Source organism: Sceloporus undulatus, chromosome 1, assembly GCF_019175285.1.
Source record: "Sceloporus undulatus isolate JIND9_A2432 ecotype Alabama chromosome 1, SceUnd_v1.1, whole genome shotgun sequence".
NCBI classification, from domain to species: Eukaryota; Metazoa; Chordata; class Lepidosauria; order Squamata; family Phrynosomatidae; genus Sceloporus; species Sceloporus undulatus.
Genome location: NC_056522.1, coordinates 369,342,097 through 369,362,615, shown reverse-complemented (window position 1 = coordinate 369,362,615; position 20,519 = coordinate 369,342,097). Strand labels below are relative to the sequence as shown.

Sequence of the window (20,519 nt, the reverse complement as noted above, 5' to 3'; positions counted from 1 at the left end):
GCTCTCAATAAGCTGGGTACACATTTTACTGACCTACGAAAGGATGAAAGGCTGAGTCAACCTTGGAGCCCCTGCGATCGAACTCACAACCTTGTGGCTGCAGTACAGGCATTTAACCACTGCGCCACCAGGACTCTCTGAAACAATCATTGGCAGGGTACAGATGGTGGAAAAGGAGCAATCCTCAGCTGCCCCTTTTCTTGCCTGGTTGGAGGCAGGGCAGCCTCACCAGCAGCCCTTCCAGCTCCAACCTGGCACTTTTCCAGGCGACAGAGAAACGGCAAAATGCTGCTTCCCCATGGCCTGGAAAAGGGGTGTCATTGAGGCTTCATGTGTCCTTGGGGCTTCACCCTGACAGCCACTGCCAGAGGAGAAAGGGGCCGCCTGGTCTCTTTCTCCCTGGTGCTGTTCCCGCAGCCGTTGGTGGCTGCAGGAACGAGGCGTGTGCCAGAAGAAGCTTGGTTTCAGCCGCTACAAGCAGCCTGGGGCTGCACAAACAAGTCACACCCGCGCTGCACCATTTGGACACAGCACAGCTGTGACATCATAATGGCGGTGCTTGTGTACACAGGGCACTGCCATTATACCGCTGCCGGCACGTACTAGGGTTAGGGAGCATGTACATAGTGTGCGCTCCCTAACCCTAATACCGGTGCTGGTACACTGCTTTTTGGCGGTCTGTACCACGTCATTATTATATTTATTTGTATCCCACTTTCCCCCCCAAATTTGGGACTCAGAGCAGCTTACAATTTAAAAGAACAGTACAATTAAAAACATAAAAAGTTATATATTAAAAGTAGAAAGAAATTGTTACAGTATTAAAATAGATTACTCAGTAAAAGAATAAAATACAATTGAAAAAGATAAAAAGCATTTAAAATTGTATACTTTTAAAACAATGTAACACCTCAGTCCATTCTTTAAAAACTTTGTTTTAAAAGCTTGTCTGCATAAAACATTGCTTCAACAAGCCTGAAAAGACAAAAAAGAAAAAAAGGAATATAATGTTTTAGGTGTATAATAAAGTATTCATAACAAAAACAGACAAAAGATACAAAATGAACAAGAGCAACACTGGCAAGCAGAATAATACAAAATAGCAAATATACCAAACAATAAAAGCTTCACGGAAGCAGAATAAGACAAAATGTAATGCAAAAGGAAAAAGGCTGAGAGGGGAGTCACAACAGAAAGCTAGCCTTATAAAAGGTTCAGCAGCTGAATAAGATAATACATACAGGTGAAAGCCATTTCCATCTCAGCAGCTCACCCTTAATGACTAAAGTTCTAGGTCTTGTCCATATTCCAACAGGAGGCAATGCAATCAGCCCTCTGTGTCCACGGATTCAACCACCCACAACTTGAAAATACAGTTGGCTGGGATTTGGTACCAGGATCTCCATCGATACCAAAATCCATAGATGCTAAAGTCCCATTATATACAATGGCAGAGTTAAACAGTATCTTTATATAAAATGGCAAAATCAAGGTTTACCTTTTGAAATTCATATATATATATATATATATATATATATATATTCAATCCATGGATGCTTGAATCCATGGATAAAAAAATCCGTGGATAAGGAGGACTGACATTTTTTAAAACAAATTCCAAAAGCAAGGCTTGGTTTTTGCCATTTTATATAAGGGGCCCCATTTTACTATGCCATTGTATATAATGGAACTTGAGCATCCATGGATTTTGGTATCCGCAGGGGGTCCTGGAACCAAATCCGAGCAGATACCAAGGGCCCACTGTATTCATACTGGGAGGGGATAATTGGCTGAAAGTTGGTGTATGGATGGTGAAGAAGGACAGATACCTTCATCCTTTTTGACAGAGCTTTATGGGACTGTGTCCTGCTTCACAAACTGTTGAAATTTAAAGTTCGAAGAGCATCATTCCATATCCAACCTGGCAACCCAATTCAACCTTGGTATGCAAAGGGCTCCTGTAGCACCTTTGAGACTAACTGAAAGATAGAAGCTTCCTCAGACGTACCTGGTGGAATGGAAAGCCCAGGGATAGTTTTGCATTTCTGTGGACACTCCCATTCCTGCACAGACTACTATATAGGTCTGTTCCTGGGCTTTCCACATCACCAAATGCATCTGTGGAAGTAGACTCAAGTCTACGAAAGCTCATGCTACCAACTTCTTTCTTTCAGTTAGTCTCAAAACTGCTGCAAGATCCCTTTGCATACTGATTTTCCAGACTAAGACAGCTTTGTCTTTGAATTCTATTCAACTTCTGATTACTTGATTAGTTAAAATTAATTTAAATTTAATTTACATTTCCAGGTTTTAGTCTGTTATTTTCTTTTTGTTGCAAAAAGCCCTGGAAAGCATTTGATTAAGTTAACAAATTAAATAAAATAAATATATCTATTGCTTTCAGTCTTTGCCACCTTTTGCATGTGCAGACACCCATTCCCCCCCCCCCCCCCCTTTCAGGCATCTTTCACAATCAAGCCATTCTGTATACTATGAACACTATATTATTATTATTATTATTATTAATTATAGCACTATAGATTTGCACAGTGCTGTACATACAAACAATAAATAGATAAGAGTAAACCTGCCCATGGCGTACAGAGATCTGTCTTGAATGGCCTTTATTTGTCTTAATAGTAAGCACCCTTTCCCACCTTCTCCACTAAATTTTAACTTTTTATACCTGCAATATTAGAACTTCACTGTTCTCTAAGATTTCATTGTCTTTTGCATGCTGCTTTGTTTAGCCAAACATGCTCCCAAACAAGTATGTGTGTGATGCTTCATGTGACAGAATACCACTTTGTCTATCTTGTTCCTCTTTTCTTTCTGCTATCTTTTTCTGCCAGGGTAACCCAGTGTTTGTCCATGCTGGTCCATTTGCCAACATCGCTCATGGTAACTCATCTGTCATAGCAGACAAGATAGCTCTGAAGCTTGTTGGCAAGGAAGGGTTTGTTGGTAAGTGTATTTCAGAGCTTGGACAACTTACATTTTTGGAATACAACTCCCAGAGTTCCTGAGATACCATGGCCAGTCTGTTTTCTGTGTGCCACCTTCATGCAAGGTTGACTTATGGAAGTTGTAGTGAAGATTGCTGGCTGAAGTGGCTTTCAAAAGGGAAGAGAGAAGTTCATGGAGGGCAGTCTATCAGTGACCATCAGCCATTATGGCTGCATGAAATCTCCACAATCAGGTGACACCTACCATTAAACATCACTTGCTGGAAACAGCTGGAGAGAGCAGGAAACAGTCTTTAGAACCTAATTGTGGGCTTTCTAAAAGCACTTGGCTAGCCATGTTACTATGAAAAAGAGCATATGTAGCAATATTGGTCTGATCATGGAGGCTTCTTCTGATGGTCTTACATTTTCGTCTTAAAGACAGGGCATGTATTTATGTAGCTGTAATGATTTTTGCTTTGGCTCCTGAACTGTTTTGAGGCACAATTAAGAGTTCTGTTTTTTTTGTTTGCTTTTTTTGTTTGTTTGTTTGTTTTTTTAACCTATTATGCCCTGCATAACTTTGGCCCAGGCTATTTGAAGGCAGGTCTTCCCATATGAGCTGAGTTGGTGGGAATGCAGAAGAAGGCCTTTTCTATGGCCGCTCCCTTGCTCTGGAACATTCTCCTTTGGGAAGTTGCAATGGCTCCTTTTTTGCTTTCCTTTTGGCATCAGGTTAAGATCTTTCTTTTCCAACAAACCTTTGGAAAGGCTTTTAACAAATAAAGGGTGGGGATATTTTTTTTATTTATTTATTTTGGTGCTGTAATATTTTAAAACTGTTTTAAAGTAAAAATTTATTTGGTTTTAATTTTGTTATTCAATTTTAATCTTAATTTTGAGTGTTTTAAACTATATGTGTATTTTCTGCCTTTGTGTAAGCCACCTTGAGTCACAGCCTTGGAGAAAGACAGGATGTAAATAAAGAGATGGATGCTCTGCAAAGAAACTGAACTAGATTGCAGTGATAGCCTTGGAGCAGAGAATTGGAGAAAATACAGTGCAGGACATTATAACATGCTAGGACTAAATCCTACCTCCTGGGATCACAATCTGACCTTCTGGTTCCAGGATGGTTATGCCCCATTCCTAATGACGCAGTTGCTTTGTATAAGAATAATTTTTTTCTTTAATCTGCCTGCAGTGACAGAAGCTGGCTTTGGAGCAGATATTGGCATGGAAAAGTTCTTTAACATCAAGTGCCGTTATTCTGGTTTGCAACCCCATGTGGTGGTCTTGGTTGCTACTGTCCGAGCTCTGAAAATGCATGGTGGAGGGCCAATGGTGAGTGCTGGTTTTGGCAAATGTGAAGCCCAAAAGCCAGTTGTAAAGCCCCAGAGTTAGAACATGAAAGGATCTTGAAGAATTTATCTGGTAGAATTTCAGCAACTAGATGAGCCCATTGTATCCTTAACCAGTGTATTTCTAGTTGACTCGTGGTAAAACCTGTCCATTATGTTTACTTTCCTTATTTTAAATTTTTTTCCCCTCTGTGAAATAAGATTTTTTTTCCTTGTCTCATTTATGGGTGGGAAGACTGCAGAGGTATTTCTAATTGGGCATTCTCTGACTTTCCTAGGGAAGAATGAATGCTATTAGCTGAGAGCACAGGCAGCTAGAAACATGCCTGGAGGGGAGATTTTAAAATGAAAAAATAAATAGAAGAGTCCTTGTACACTTAATAAAGAAAACAGAACCCTGACCCCACATTCTTCAGTCAGACCTTTCACACACACACCTAATTATCCCCTTCTGTAGCTGGGTTCTTTCCTTTTTCTTTGGTTCATCCCCACCTTCACTGAGCTGCCAAATAAAGAAGAAAAAAGAAATGATCAATCTGCCACTGTTCTGCAGCTTTCCCTTGAAGGACAAAGGTGAACAGGTTTACTAGCCAATTTGTTCCATTGCTAGGGAGTGCTCTTGGCTCATCTCAAACATCTGCTTAAGCCACAGTGCTTTCTTTCTGTTTCTCATCTTACCTCTTTTGCACTTGTGTGGAATTTTCTCCTCATCCCCTGTTAACCATCACTCTATTTGTTCTCATTCTTTTTTTTTTTGCTATAAGTTATGAGGCAGAAAAAGTGTGATGAATTTAAACACATAGCAACTCCATTCTGTGTCAGTGTCTACTGGGACACATCAGATGTTTGTCCAGTCATTCATCTTGAACATCGGAATTGCTCAGAGGGTTTCCAAATTGAGCTCTGTTAGGTCAGATTCAAGTCTGAAGAGGTCACAGAGATAGAATTGTCTGCCCTGGATACCAAAGTATGGGAACTTGCGGGAACTGCAGGGAACCATGAAATTTCATTCTTCCTCTCCTTCCATGCAGCTGGGGAAGGGTTAGGATTTGCAATTATTTTGCTTTATATTTCTCTTTAAGGCGGTTTGTTGTTCGGTCAACAACAAAAAACACCTTAAAGGTGGGGTTTCTTTTTTAATGGTAACTGTAGTCTGTTTCAAACAAGCCAGTTTCACAAGACATAATTTGAATTTGTCTTGTTTAGAAATCAACAGGAGCAGCCTTACTCTGATACCGAGTGTAAGAGAAAAGAGTCCCCTGGCCTCCATTAGTCTGCTGGCATCAAGGGTGGTGGAGGATGCTATCTCATCACCAGTACTGAAAAAAGATTCAATTGTTAGTCCAAATGGCCTTGGTACATAGGCTGGGCACCACTTTGTCTTTTGCTTCAGGCAACAAAATGCCTTCGCCAGCTTTGAAATCGGCTTGCAGTTACTGTTTCATGTATGATTTCCAGTCTAAGATGAGTCCACATCTATATTTAAGGCAAACAGGCAATAAAAAAGATCTTTCCAACCTCATGGTTAGAGATGAGGAATAGGGATTTGTGTGATATCTGAATGAGGACACTGTTTAGGCTTGCATGCTTTCTTATAAGAGGTTGCTTATGATGAACAAGGCCTCTACTGGTGATGGTGCCTCAAGGTTTATTTTTAGTTTTTTAAATTGCATCTGAATCCCACTGTGGGAGAAAGGTGTCGTATAAATCTTGGAAACAAATAAATAAATTTTTATGTAGGGAGCCTTGTTGACCTGGAGATGTCCAGAAACTGATTGGCAGCCATTTTGAATTTGTGCAGAGTAGGTAACTTAATCTCTTATGAACCTTGACAAAGGACATCTGTAGCCATCTGTAGAAATTCCTTCTTCTTACATTCTGAGCTCAGTATGATCTTAATTCATAAAAACAAACCATCCCCCTCCTTCCCTGCCCCCATTTCTATCATGAAGATACCTATTTAATAATGGGTGAGTTATCCTTTGCTTAATTTGGAATGGAACTGGCTTAATATGAGTCCTTTTCCAAGATAAAATGTTGGGAGCATCTGCAGTGGGGAGGTAGGACTCATTTCTTCTGTCTAGTTCACTGATCTTTTGCTAATGAGATCTTTTGTATGCTGCTGGCCACTGTCTTCCCAGTCTGGCGAGTCTCCTCTTTTGGTCTCTGGACCTTGTGCTGAAAAGTAATGATGTTTCCCTGGAGGTTGTAAACAACTCGGCAACTTAATCAATAGGAAATGATTTACTATTTCATTACGTTACATGCCAAATTATGTGCAGATTTATATTGAGGATGGGGGATTAAAGTAGATTTTCTGGCAGCACAAATGTCACAACACATGAACACACACACACATATACACAGACACACACACACGGTGCTTTACTCTTTGCTTACACAGCTATATCGCCCTGTATGGGTGATAGTTTCCCATAGCAATCAGTTTTATCTACTGTACAGTGAAAATTCATTTATGAATATGTCATAGTTTAATAAGAAGCTTTTAAAAATTTCTGCTGTGGAATAAAACTTATGGTGCCAGAATTGGTACCTTTTACACACTGTTTCCTTCTTAGGTTCACACTAATTGTTGAATGCTTTTAAAACTTCTGCAAGCATTTCTGGATGCTCATGCTGTTACAGATTTCCATTCTAATGCTTTAACATAGGTCTGTTTTTATCCAGTTTCTGATTACATGTCCAATTGTTTTCCAGCTGCAGAATTTTACTTCCAGTTGGAAATGTTTTATTCAGTAAAACCTCTGTGCACAAGTACATGCATATGCAAATATAGAAACACATATCCAGCTGGGTGGCAATTCATAATTCTGTTGTACCCTTGTAGAAAGATTCCATTCCATTCATTTCTCCTAAACTATTTGATAAAAGACTTGCCAGTAAACTTCTGTTTTAGAAATTAAATTGGGATACAAAGAGGACTTCACTGCCCATGTATAATGTTGTCTTCATTCTCTTTGCAGGTCACCGCTGGTGTTCCCTTGCCAAAAGAATACATTGAAGAGGTAACATTGTCTTAATAGTACTATTTACTGTACCCTAATTTCATAAGATAGTGCTGTGTACTTACCTGGACCAAAGAACTCTCTAGATTAGAGAACTCTCTAATTAGAGCCTTTAGAGAAGCTCTAGTTAATTAATGTCCTCATATGTTAGGTATGATCCTTTTTCATTCCTATGGCCAAAGCAAGTACGACTGTAGGATATCCAGTGAAAGAATATCTAAAGTAGCCTTAAGAACCATGCATATACTATGGTGTCTAAATGCTGTGCTTCATATTTAAAAAAAAGTCTCTTTCTTCTATTATAATAGTTATTATAGAACATTGTAAGAGAGCAAATAAAGAAAGCACAGAAATAAAACATAGAAAAAAAAATAGATAAGAATCTAGAAGTGAAAAGATTGTTAAATATTAAAGCGTGCTTAGTGAATATTAACAAGACGAGTCAAGTTTTGAAAACAAAATAATGATTGATAGTACATAAAGGAAAAAGAAATACGAAGTGATGATGAAGTGTACAATAGAAAATGGGTTGATGAATCAGGAAAAATGTATATTTCATGAGGGGACATTAATAAATAGTATCTGTTAGCTGGAATGTTGACAATGTTACAAGTATAATTGTAATTGGATACATTTAATACTCATATACAACATTGAGGGGTAGCTTTCATAATCTGCAACAAAGAAGAGGAATGTAAATGAAAGAAAGTACACAAACGACGATGTCTTTAATTTGAAGGAGGGAAGGGTTTTTAAGTGTAAGTTGTTTTTGGTTTAAGGTGGTTGCGGTGGTGTTATTGTTTTGATACCTTGTTGATTGGCTGATGTTGGTTAGTTGAGTTCTTTTTTTTTTCTTTTCTTTTTTCCATTGCGTTATGTTCTGTTTGTATGTTTTTAATCAATAAAAATTATAAAAAAATTTTTAAAAAAAGTCTTTTGACTACATAGTTTACTGCAGGGGTAGGCGACCTGTTTGAGCCGGGGGCCGGGTTGCTGTCCCTCAGCGACTGGGGGGCTGAAGCCGGGGGTGGAGCTTCAACCCTCCGGGGGGGCCAACGTGCAGGGTGGAGCTTCCACCCTCTGGGGCGGGGCCACTGCCAGGGCGGAGCTTCCACCCTCCGGGGCAGGGACCGGCTGTGGCGTGGAGCTTCCACCCTCCAGGGGCGGGGGCCGCATGCCGGGGGCGGAGCTTCCACCCTCCGGGGGCCAGGCCTCCCCATTTTTGGTGGCCCCTGACAGGGCCCAGGCCCGTCAGACACTGCAAAAAAGCTGGGGGCACCAGCGCTGAGGGCCTGGAGAGCCCCAGCGACGCAGCGGGCCCCCCAGAGGCCCCCTGCTGCCCTCGGAGCCCTCTGAGGCCCCAGAGACGGCAGCGGGCCCCCCAGAGGCCCCCTGCCCCCTCGGAGCCCTCTGGAGGGCCCCAGGAAGTGACAGCGGGCCCCTCAGAGGCCCCCTGCCGCCCTCAGAGCCCTCCTTGAGTGGCCCCAGAGACGGCAGCGGGCCTTAGAGGCCGCCGCTGTGGACACCACAGCCACACATCTCGCTTTTCGCCGTCTGGGCGCTGCCATTTTTGGCGGCAAAATGGCGGCGCCCATAGCCCCCAGAGGCACTATGTGGCGCTGCAATTTTTTTCACCAAAATGGCAGCGAAGTCTCGCGCGACTCGCCAGCCATTTTGCCACCCAAATGGCGGCGCCCAGAGCGGCAAAAAGTGTGATGGGTCCGCGGCGGCGGCAGCAACAGCGGGCCAGGGGCCGCCAGGCCTCCACGGGCTGCATCCGGCCCACGGGCCGGAGATTGCCGACCCCTGGTTTACTGGCTGGAATGACCCTAGAGGATTCTGCAAGTTAATAATAAGAATAATTTTATTTATACCCCACCTCTCCCTTTGTGACGATCAAAGCTGTTAACAGCATACCAATGCAGTTCTTAAAAAGGAACTTTTCTAAGGTTTGACTCTCCTTTAAAAGTCCCTACCCCATTTTGGACAAATAAATAGTATATGTTTGGGATCAGGATTCATGAGCTTCATTGAGATATCATGATATTAGGCATTTCAACGATAGTAGTTTGATCAGAGAATGAGAAATATGCAGATGCCGTTTGCTTCATTGGTCTGACTTGGCCACTTCTGTCTTCTTTATCATGATGATGTAACTAACACATAATCAAACTAATGTTCAAACTAGTATTACAAGCCAATATAATTTTTAAAAGAGTGATTAAGTAAGGCCAAAATTCAATTATTGGTCCCAACTATGGTAGAATTAATGGGAACATGATAAGTCAACAGATAGATAAGGTAACCAGACGGCCGCGGGAACGAAGCCATGGGAGAAAGGGCCCGGGCAGCCCCTTTCTCCCATGGCTGCACCTGTCAGGGTGTCCTGGGGCATGAAGCCGCAAGGACACCCCTTTTTGGGACCACAGAGAAGCAGCATTTTGCCGCTTCTCAGTGGTCCCGAAAAGTGCCGGATTGGGGGCTCTGGGCTGCCAGTGAGGCTGCCCTGGCCCCAATCCGGTGAGAAAAGGGGCAGTTGCAGGCTGCCCCTGAAGGGGCAGTCTATACTGCGCCATTAGTACAAAAAACATTACTAAAGATTCTGTATGGTGTGGTATGGTAGGAGGTCAATGGGGGATGACACCATGAGTTATGGCACCAGGTGACTCCAAACCTAGTGACACCACTGATTAGCTTAATGGTAGAACACATGCTCTGCCTGCAGAAATTTCCAGGTTTCCATCTCCAGCATCTCCAGATAGGATTTGAGAAAATCTCTTGTTTGGCAATGATGTTCTGTCTAAGTTTTCAATCAGTGTGGCCACTGTACTGGATAAAACAATAACACTATTTCCTGTGTTCTTATCTCCTTGTGTGGTTTAACATCCAGGAAAGTACAGAAGCCTAATGTGCAAAAGAAAGGAGAGAAAGGAACATGCAACTCACAGCTCACTTGGGAGCTAATAAGCCATGATTTACAGCCAAAGTCATGTGACTTCTGAACTCAGCCACAGAAATTTACACACATGCATCACACATTTTCAAGCACAATTCAAAGTGCTAGTTATGACCTATAAAGCCCTGTAACTCTTTGGTTTGGGCTGTCTGACTGATTTTTCTTGTCCTCCTTCCATGTCTTCAGCTTACGTCAATTGCTCCAAATTGACTTCAGAGTACAAAAGTAGTTTGTACTCAGTTAACTCAGCAGTGGGAAGAAGAAGGGGGGAACTTTCCCAGTAGGCTCAAGCAAAAGCAAACTGTTGCAGCCTCTCGTCGCTTCTGTGTTCTTCCTCATTAACAGTTTTTGCCACCTTGACCACATGTGTTCTGGTTTTTGTTTGTGAAATATTGGTGGGGGCCAGTGTGGTGTAGTGGTTTGAGCATTGGACTATGACTCTGGAGACAGGGTTCAAACCCCCTTTCGGCCATGAAAACCCACTGGGTGACCTTTGGCCAGTTACACTCTCTCAGCCTCAGATGGCAAAAGTAACCCCCCTCTGAAGAAACATGCCAAGAAATCTCCAGGATAGGTTCACCTTAGGGTCTACATAAGTCAGAAAAGACTTGAAGACATAGAATATACACCCATACATGCCTTTTTTGAGCAAAAGGAAAGGAAAAGGCCAACTTCCAGGTTATTTTCCAGTTTTTTAAAAAAAAATCTTCTCCAATGCCTAGCAGAGTTTGGAGACAAAAAGAATCAGGACAGTATTGTTCCTCTCACCACTCCCTTTAGAGGTATGGGAGGTGGCCTTTTTAGTTTAATTTTTATTATATATGTTTTTAAATTGAGCAGCTGGAGGGGGCACTTGGGTGGTTTTGAGTGTGGTCTCAGAGGTTCAAAACTGGCCTTGGGAACACACTTTGCCCACGCTTGGTATGAGTGGTATTTTTATCAGTCTCTCTCATCTGTCCACTCCCAGCCCTGATCCCTGGTGCAAGTTAATCTGTGTATGAAAAAATGCCGACCAAAGTAGCACTCAGTGCACAAAATATATAGGTAGAAATTCTAAATGTGATCTTTTAGCAGCTGAGATCATGCTTCCTAGTAGAAGCTGTAATGTTTCATTTTTAAAATGGCACTTTGGCCTATTCTTCTAAACAACTTACTCAACACTCCAAGATGGCCTTTTCTTCCAAAGTGCTTTGCTTTTCATGCTAATGGATATTCTCTCTGTGACTTCTTCACTGCTCAAGTTTTGCATTTTAAACCTAAAGTGCTTTGGGAAGGGTGGGTGTGAAGTCATTTGAGTAGAATGGCAGACTGTGGCTGCATCTGCACTGCAGAAATTATCCCGTTTGACGCAACTTTAACTGCCACGGCTCAGTGCAATGGAATTCTGGGAACTGTAGTTTGTTGTGGCGCCAGAGCTCTCTGACAATGAAGATTAAATGTCTCACAGAATTACAGTTCAAGGATTCGGTGGCCTTGAGCTACAGCTGTTAAAATGTAGTCAAACTGGATTATTTCTGCAGTGTGGATGCAGCCTGTGAGTAAAATTAAAGGTAGACCTTTGGCTCTGTAAACTAGAATTGCCAGAATGAAAGCTAGAGAGGGTTCTTGTAACTTTAATGGTTGTGTAGAACAGGGAATTTCCCTAAGTGTTGCTTGTCATGCAACACCTACTCAGAGTTCCTCTTTTTCACAACAGAAGCATTCTCCACCTTTCACTTTGTCAACCCAAGCCAAAGAAACTGGTTTATGGGAAAATTACAGTGGGCCCTCCACATTGCTGGGATTAGGGGAGCAGGATGCCCGTGAAAGTGGAAAAGCCACAAATAAAAAAAAAACACTCTTTTTACCCAAGAGGACACCTCTTTAGGAATCTCTATGTCCTTATATCGTCCCATTCATGCGATCAGGAGAAAGATTATCACACCACGTGTGCTTTTCCTGTTCTTCTTCTGTCCACAAAGTGTAATGGACCCATCATTTGGTATTAACAGATATCTTAAGAGGTCTCAAAGGAATCCTGGAAAAAGTTATGAAAAAGATCACCACAGAGCCTTTTTATGTAACTTTTTAAAGATGTTTTTATAAGACCATGTTCAAATAGGATGGATTATTCAATAGATTGCGGACCTTTACAGACGAGCAGGAAGGGGCGGCAAGACACCGCCCCTTTCTGCTCCGGATCATTGCCACAGCAACCACACGGGCATGGCAATGATCCGCTCCAAAAAGGAGCCACGAAACATAGCTCCTTTCCACTGCCAAGGCACCAGTAGCACCCTGGAGCAGTGTGGTGACATCTCTTGTGTGCTGTGCCGTTTGGACAAGGCGCACAAGGCATGTCATCAGTGCGCGCTGTCTGAATGTGCGTGTATTCAAAATGGCACCAGAAGAGTGTGGAGCGTGCGGATGCTCTGCTATCCCAAGCCCTAATATTGGTCCAAGGTCGCCGCAAAGCAGCGTTCTGTACCAAGCCTAAGTCATATATGTAGAATCAGGTGCTAGATATTGGATGTACAATTGCGTAAAAACTAATACAGTCTGCTCTCCCTATATGTGGGGATCCGTTCCGGACTTCCCCACATATGGGGAAAAGAGCATATGCTCAAGCCCCATAGGAAATATTTAGGCACATGCACGTGGCGGTGCGCAAAAAGACCTCAATTCTGAGAAACTGATATGGTTTGTAACATTTGCTTTACCAGGGAACCCTTTGAAATATCTTTTGTTGCTGGAGGTGCCCAAGACTTAACTCAAGATTTAAAAATTTAAAGTGCATCAAATACTATACTTATTATTACTTATTTCTGCTTCATTGTCACTGCCACATTTTAACCTACCCATTGGCCTGTGATGAAGGATAAATCCAGGATTCACTGCTGCAACTGGCCCAGCCAGCTGGGACATTTTTTAGTCCTTTCAATCCAGGATTTTCCAGGTTTTCTGGGACAAGCAGCAACCCTACCCAGGGAGCATGACAGCAGCAGCACCCAGCAGAGGAATGAGGGAAGGGGCTCCTCTCCCTACAACTTGGCCCAGCCACCTTCCTAGGCTCATTCCCTATGTTGTGCCTGGTACCTTAGCCACAGAAAAAAGATACAGGGAGGATGGCCAGTCAGAAAAAGATGCAGTAAGCCAGCAACACCCCCAGGTCCCCCTTTGAGGATGTCATGGTCCACCCAGGGGTCTGTGGACCACAGGTTAGGAAACACTAGCTTACATACTAAAAGACATTATTAGATTTGGAGAAAGCAGACAAGGAAATAAGAGTCTCATTGGCAAATGGGGTCTCTGTGTAAAGTTTTTATTATCCCTTTATTGTCAATTTTGATCTAGGGATTCTTCCTTAACCTTGCCTAGATATCCCTGACATTTTCTGGTAGACTTTTTTCCTCCCTTCCTTTCTGGTGGTCTAGCCTTGGTTAGAATCCAAAATCAGATCATATCAAGAGCTTTGACCATCTGAATGGTGTTAATAGGGAATGGTTTGAAATGCCATATTTGCAAGTATTGTGTAGCTCTGCATGCATACAATACATAGTGTGCATATACAGCTGTCTTGATACACAGATTCACACCCACACGCATATATACTGACAGAGGCTTTTCTTGTAGTGTGTATTTCACTGAGGGTGGATTTTTGTTGTTTGAAATTTGGTTTTAGTATGTTAGCAATAGTTGTAAGATGTTTTAGGGTAATTTAAGTTGGGTTAAAATTAGATGGTTCTCCTGCAATCCATACAGCTGGCCTGTAAGATAGACCTCTATTACTCTCACATTGCAGGTAGAAGGGCATGATTTAAACAGAATTTTCTCACTTTGCATCTTGTTAGTATATGGGCTGTGTCCTGTCAGCTTCAATATGTTTAGTCTTCATAGCTCTGTAAGACTGAAATAGGTTCAAAGCATGCCATTCCCAAAAAGTTTTTATTTGCAGCCCTGGAAATTAGGTGCTAATGACTAACAACAACTCCAAGTATGTGTCATGAGCTTTCATGTATTCTTGAGTTGCTTCCATTGAAAAGCTATTGGTGCTTGTCTCCTTTTTTTCTTAGTCTCTTTCATGCGAAGCTGCTTTCCAGCACTTGAAAGTGAGAATTCTTTTGTTGCAGCTGTTCCAATTTTGAGCATTTCTTTCACTTTGGGTACTTTAAAAAAAACTCATTTTTCCTTGCAAGCAAGTGACATTTCTGAAAAGATGTACCTTAGCAATAGATTTTTATTTTTGCTTCCATTTGTGTACCATTGTTCTTTAGCATAAGCTATTTTTCATACAGCAGGTTGTAAAGAAGCACTGTAAGTGTATTTTGTTCCCCCGACTAAATCCCTTTTCCCTTCTTTCCTCTTTTCTTATACAGAACCTTGTGCTTTTGGAGAAGGGTTGCAGTAACTTGCGTAAACAAATCCAAAATGCCAAGACCTTTGGTGTCCCAGTGGTAGTTGCAGTAAATGCATTCAAGTAAGTAGGACTAAGTCCTAGTCTACCTCTGGATGAAAATGAGCTGCTAGAATCCTGAGGTGATATTCTGGATTTATACCACTTCAGTCTCCATGGGATGACATTTTTAATACACCATAAAATAATAATTCCTGCAGTTAAAATACCAGCACATTGAAAAATTGGTTGGGCTGAATTGTTTTTAATGCATTGTAGTGGTCTTCCCCAACTTCATGCTACTGAGAAGTTTTTAATTTCAACTCTCATCATCCCAGACATTGGGCCATGTGGGCCATGTGGACTGGGCCTGATGTAAGGCTGTAGCCCAACATCTGGGGAGCACTGACTTGGAGAGGGCTGCAACATTACTACCATTTTCAGGCTGAAATGGTATCTGTTGTACCAACGCATCATCTTCATTCTGCTCCCTATGTAGTAGACCAGATTTGAGCAAATAGCTGGATGTCCATGTATTCTGTATAGCAGAGGTGGGAATCATGCAGCCCATGGGGTGTACACATCTCTTTGAGCAATTTGATGGAGACTGTCCTGACCTGCCATTTTTTCAAAAATGTGGTTTGGAAAAATGTTTTATTGATCACAAATAGGCTCCAGGGGCCATGGTTTTGACCATCTACACAAGCAAAAATAATTCTTAAAGATAACTGAATTCCATTTGCTAGAAAAAACCAACTTATATTTGCCATGAGCCCACTGAGACATGGGAGGTGTTGAAAATGATCCTCCAAACCATGATACATTCCCACCCATGCCCTATGAAAGAGTTGGGCAACTGCAGAGGCCAGAGACACATTTGACCCTTTTATGGGCATCCAGAGCAAGTCCAAGTCTGCAGTCCCACTCAAAATGGAAATAGGAAGTGAAATTGCATCACTTTCTGTTATAATTTTTGGAGGGGCTTTAGAGGAAAACACGGGTATCTGGAGGTAGTACAGGGTTCTGAGGAGCAGGGCTTACAATAGTAAAGCCCCGACATTTCATTTATAAAATTGGAAGTGCTTTCTCTAAACCTTTTCCTATGATAAATTAGGCCTAATATATCAATTAGGTGTGCGTATGTGTGTGTATAGTGTGCAGATGCAAAACAAAGCATGTTTATTTATTTAGTATCCCTCCATTCTCCCAAGATTTTGCAGCATGTTAAAATCCCTAATAAAACAAAGTAAATTATTAATATAATACTACACTAATTTAAAACATTTAAACACTTCACACACTATCTTAATACATATTTCATAGAAAGACAGGCGCAAACCATCTCTGAGTATTCCTTGCCTAAGGAAACCATGTGAAATTCATGGGGTCACCATATGTTGACAGATGACTTACACACAGAAGCCTAAACTATCAAAACCAAATTCACACATGTTTAGGTAGCTTATTGAAACGTGGGAACCCATTCACATGCCAGCCATTTGTGAGCATTGCCCTCTACCTTCTACCATGCCATCTGTGAATCCTCCAGCATGTGTTTTCCCCCCATACGTTCCTGTTGAAATGTAATAATATGGCTACATGATGTTTCCATGAACTGCACAAAATTGTAAGTGAGAGATTTTGTTGCAACAGCTCTCTGCCCTTTTTAACCTTGAAATAAGACAGAATGCCTTGTTTAATCAAGCAGTGCTTTTTTAATGCTTGCCAGCTGAATCGAGGGAGGTGATAGTGGGGGATGTCATGAAGATTAAATGCTTAATGGATGGCAGTGAGCATTTACAGAGTAAAAATTAAATGTCCCTTTACTTCTCCTGCTTTCAACATGAAAGATTTGATTTATGTTTTACGTCACCCTGGCTCAGGACAGTGGAGCTTGTTTGAGCTTGTTTTCTGCTGCTCCAGAGACTAGGACCCGGAGCAATGGATGCAAACTGCAGGAAAAGAGATTCCACCTCAACATTAGGAGGAACTTCCTGACAGTAAGGGCTGTTCGACAGTGGAACAAACTCCCTCAGAGTGTTGTGGAGTCTCCTTCCTTGGAGGTCTTCAAGCAGAGGCTGGATGGTCATCTGTCGGGGATGCTTTCATTGTGTTTTCCTGCATGGTGGGGGGTTGGACTGGATGGCCCTTGTGGTCTCTTCCAACTCTACGATTCTATGATTCTATGACTCTAGAGACCAGGGATAAATTCCTGCTCATCCATGAAACCCAAGGGTGACCTTGGGCAAGTCATATGCTCTCAGCCTCAGGGGAAAGCAATGGGAAACCTCCTCTGAAGAAATCTTACCATGAAAACCCCACGATAGTTAGGGCTGCTATAAGTCAGAAACGACTTAAAGGCACATCACACACACACACACACACACACAAACAGGACCTTACTTCTGGATAACTTCTGGGTCTAAAAAATCCTCCTGGAACTAAAATGGCAATAGTGGCAATAATGTCTCATAGAGGGTGTTTAGGGGCAAAAATTTAAATGGGTGAGTAAAAGCCTCCAAGGTCTCCAGGTGAGCCCTCTAGCCTTCAAATGTTGCCCGCCTCAGTTCTAGATGTACAGATTCCTGTTCCACATGTTGATACAGATATAATGCTTCCAAATCTCATAACCATGGTTTTGTGCCCTATCTGCAGTGCCTCAATGTACAGTTGGCCCTAAGCTTTCGTGGGGGTTCTGTTTCGGACTCCCCCCCTTGCGAAAATGGAGACTCATGCATATTCAAGCCCCATAGGCTTGAATGGGACACGCCCCTGTGTGCACAACCCATGTATGCGCACTGGGCACGTGTGCCATTGAAAATAGTGGGGGTCACCTCTCTCTGGATATTTAAGGTCGTGGATCTCAGATCTGTGAGTTAGGAGGGGTGATTGTATTTCCCATTTCCCTCATCCCCACAGATGTTCTTACCTCTTTTCCTTTGTGATGTTAGTCCTCTTACTGAAACTGGTGCCAACCATGGTTAGCTTTAACCAGTTTAACACTTTAACTCTGAATGCTTCAAATGCTGAATAAAGATAACCTTAACATGGCTAGCACTGATTCACATCAGATGTCATATTAACCATAGTTCATGCTGAAAACAGGTATAAAGGAGGAAAGAAGAAGGAGGCAGTGACCCTGATGAGATGCTTCCATTGTTTTAACCATAGTTAAAGAGACATAAAATTCAAAAATACAGCCGTGTTAGTCTGTAGAATCAGCCTATGAAAACTCATGCTGCCAACCTCTTTCTTTCAGTTAATCTCAAAGGTACTACAAGATCTCTCTACATATTAAAGATACATAGTTAAAAGAGAGAAATAAATAATTATTTCTGGTCCATACCTATATCATATACTGTATTTTCTTATGTACCACTTTGATGTAAGTATAAAGGACCCCTTTCAGATTTTGAAATTACTACTAATAGCAAAAAAATGTGGATTAAGTGAGACTATGGTAGAAACTGGGTATGTTGAATTTGGAAACACAATAGAGCAATCACTCCCCTCCAGAAATTAGCTTATTTGCGAGCATAATTGACTGTTTACCAACCTCTACATTATAACTGGAGAAGCAATTAGATAGTATATTCTACTGAAAATCTCAACTTAAGTTATTTTGGCTAATTACTTGAATACACATTGATTATATGATTGACTGTAGCATACTAGTACAAAATGAAATACCATTCCAAAGGAACAGAAACAAAAAGCATATGGGGGGGGGGGGGGTATGTGTTTTAGAATTATTTCACTTCAGGTTTGGCCTTTTACAGCTAATAGAGAATTAAAGGCTAAACCTGCTTGCTGATGCACCTAAAAAAGACTTCTAGAAAGACATATTGACTCAAATGAACTTTTTGGTCGTTGCTGCTAAATTACGGAATGCCTTTCCCATATTATCTTATTCATGCAGATTGTTATTGTCTACTGAACTTCAATTTTTAAAAAAAATTATTAAGATGGTGTTTTAAAGGGTTTAAATCACTATTTTAAATTAGCATTTTATATTTATAATTCATAAATAAGTCACCTTGAATCCCATTTTGGGTGAAAAGAGGGATATAAATCCTGTAAATGAATAAATAAATAAATGTTGTTTTATTAGACATTTTAACATGCAAAACCATGCATCCCAATCTTGGGAGAAAAGTGTCTTGTTTTGCATCTGCCTCTGCTGTTTTTGTTTTATCTGTTAAAATATATCCTGCCCCCCCAGGTGCTCAGGACAGCTAGCATCAGAAATCATAAAAAGGAATATAGCTTTCATATTTATGCAATTACTTGCCTCAAACATGGGATTTTACAGGTGATGCAGATTATGATGACTTCTATTTGTAACCCTCCCATATTTTCCTCTAGCTTTGGGGGAATGCAAACAATAAATCTTGTTACCTGGCCAACCAAAAGACATACTTCACATTTCTTGCTAAAGACGAAGGGAGAGAGCCATCATTTATTTCAACAGATTGTTTCCCAATTTGGCAGCAGCTCTTAAAAGATAATCCATTGCAACTGTAAGAGTTCTCAGCCCATGAGAAGTATTAACTAGGAAACAAGTTGTAGAGGAAGAAGTGCTTAATACTGTTCCTTTTTCATGGTCACACTGTCCAGGCCATCAAGTGGAAAAGTTACTGGGTGGACTACAAGTCTTAGAATCCCCTATCCAGCAAGGCAGTTGGATTTTGGGAGTTGTAGTCCAAGACCAGAATCCATCCAACTAGAATTGACCTGATGAATCACATGCTTTTACATGCGTTTTGATTTAGCATTCAGGAGCCAATTCAGTGTGGTGTCGTAGTTTGAATGTTGGACTTTGACTGGAGACCAGGGTTCGATTCTCCGCTCAGCCATGAAACCCACTTAGAGACCTTGAGCAAGTCACATGCTCTCAGCCTCAGGGAAAGGCAGTGGCAAACCTCCTCTGAATAAGTCTCTCCAAGAAAACCCTATGATAGGGTCGCCATAAGTTGGAAATTACTTTAAGGCACATAATGCGCGCGCACACACAGCTGATTCAGTGGGGTCTACTCTAGTATCAATTGGATTCAGGTCTCTGAAAGTGAGTCTTTCAAACTCTATACTTGGTCCAGGAGGACTGGTCATTTCTATTTCTTGCACCAATTTTTCAATGGGTTTCTTCACAGATCTGATACACAAGCAGAGCTACAGCTGGTCATTCGGCTGGCTAAAGAAGCTGGTGCTTTTGATGCTGTGAAATGCACCCACTGGGCTGAAGGTGGGAAAGGAGCTGTCGCATTGGCAGAAGCAGTAAAAAGAGCATCGCAGGCTCCAAGCAACTTCAGGTTCTTGTATGATGTGAAGGTAGGGGTTTGCACTAAGACCTCTGTGATTCTTCTCCCTATAGAATTTTCCTTATGCAACAAGACAAAGAAAATACATTTTATTTTTATTTTTGCTTTTTGAGGGAAAGGAAAAGGGACTGCACTTAGATTAATAATATTTCCAGCACTGGAAATACTCTGTACATCCACTCAGCCACCTCCTTATCAAACCACACAGATCTGAATTTTTTGAAATCTTCCAAATACAAGGCTTAACATTTCATAGGATTTTGAATTCAATTGCACCCTTTAAGAAAAAGGAGTATTCCTATTTGTAAGTGTGGATAAGCAAGAGGGACTGTTGATGTGAGTATTTGTATAGCACTTTGCAGAGGCTCAGATGCCCCAAGACATTCACACAGATAAATTCAGTGATCTGTACAACAGGCCTGAAAATTGGATAGATTTCCCACTGTTGTCAATGGTGAAGGGACTGAGAACCTGATGATTATGTACAGAGTTTCTAGCTAGAATAAAAATTGATCTGGGAATATGAGTTCCTAAATAACTG

The 20,519-nt window shown here is 41.5% G+C and overlaps 1 protein-coding gene across 1 annotated transcript in view; it reads left to right on the top strand.

Moving 5' to 3' along the window:
- MTHFD1 (methylenetetrahydrofolate dehydrogenase, cyclohydrolase and formyltetrahydrofolate synthetase 1) overlaps positions 1 to 20,519 on the top strand; it is a 110,853-nt gene that overhangs the window by 67,750 nt on the left and 22,584 nt on the right. The window contains exons 20-24 of the mRNA XM_042446800.1: positions 2,853 to 2,964; positions 4,150 to 4,289; positions 7,291 to 7,332; positions 14,644 to 14,744; positions 19,811 to 19,988. Coding sequence (XP_042302734.1) covers positions 2,853 to 2,964; positions 4,150 to 4,289; positions 7,291 to 7,332; positions 14,644 to 14,744; positions 19,811 to 19,988 — 573 coding nt within the window. The remainder of the gene's footprint in view (positions 1 to 2,852; positions 2,965 to 4,149; positions 4,290 to 7,290; positions 7,333 to 14,643; positions 14,745 to 19,810; positions 19,989 to 20,519) is intronic.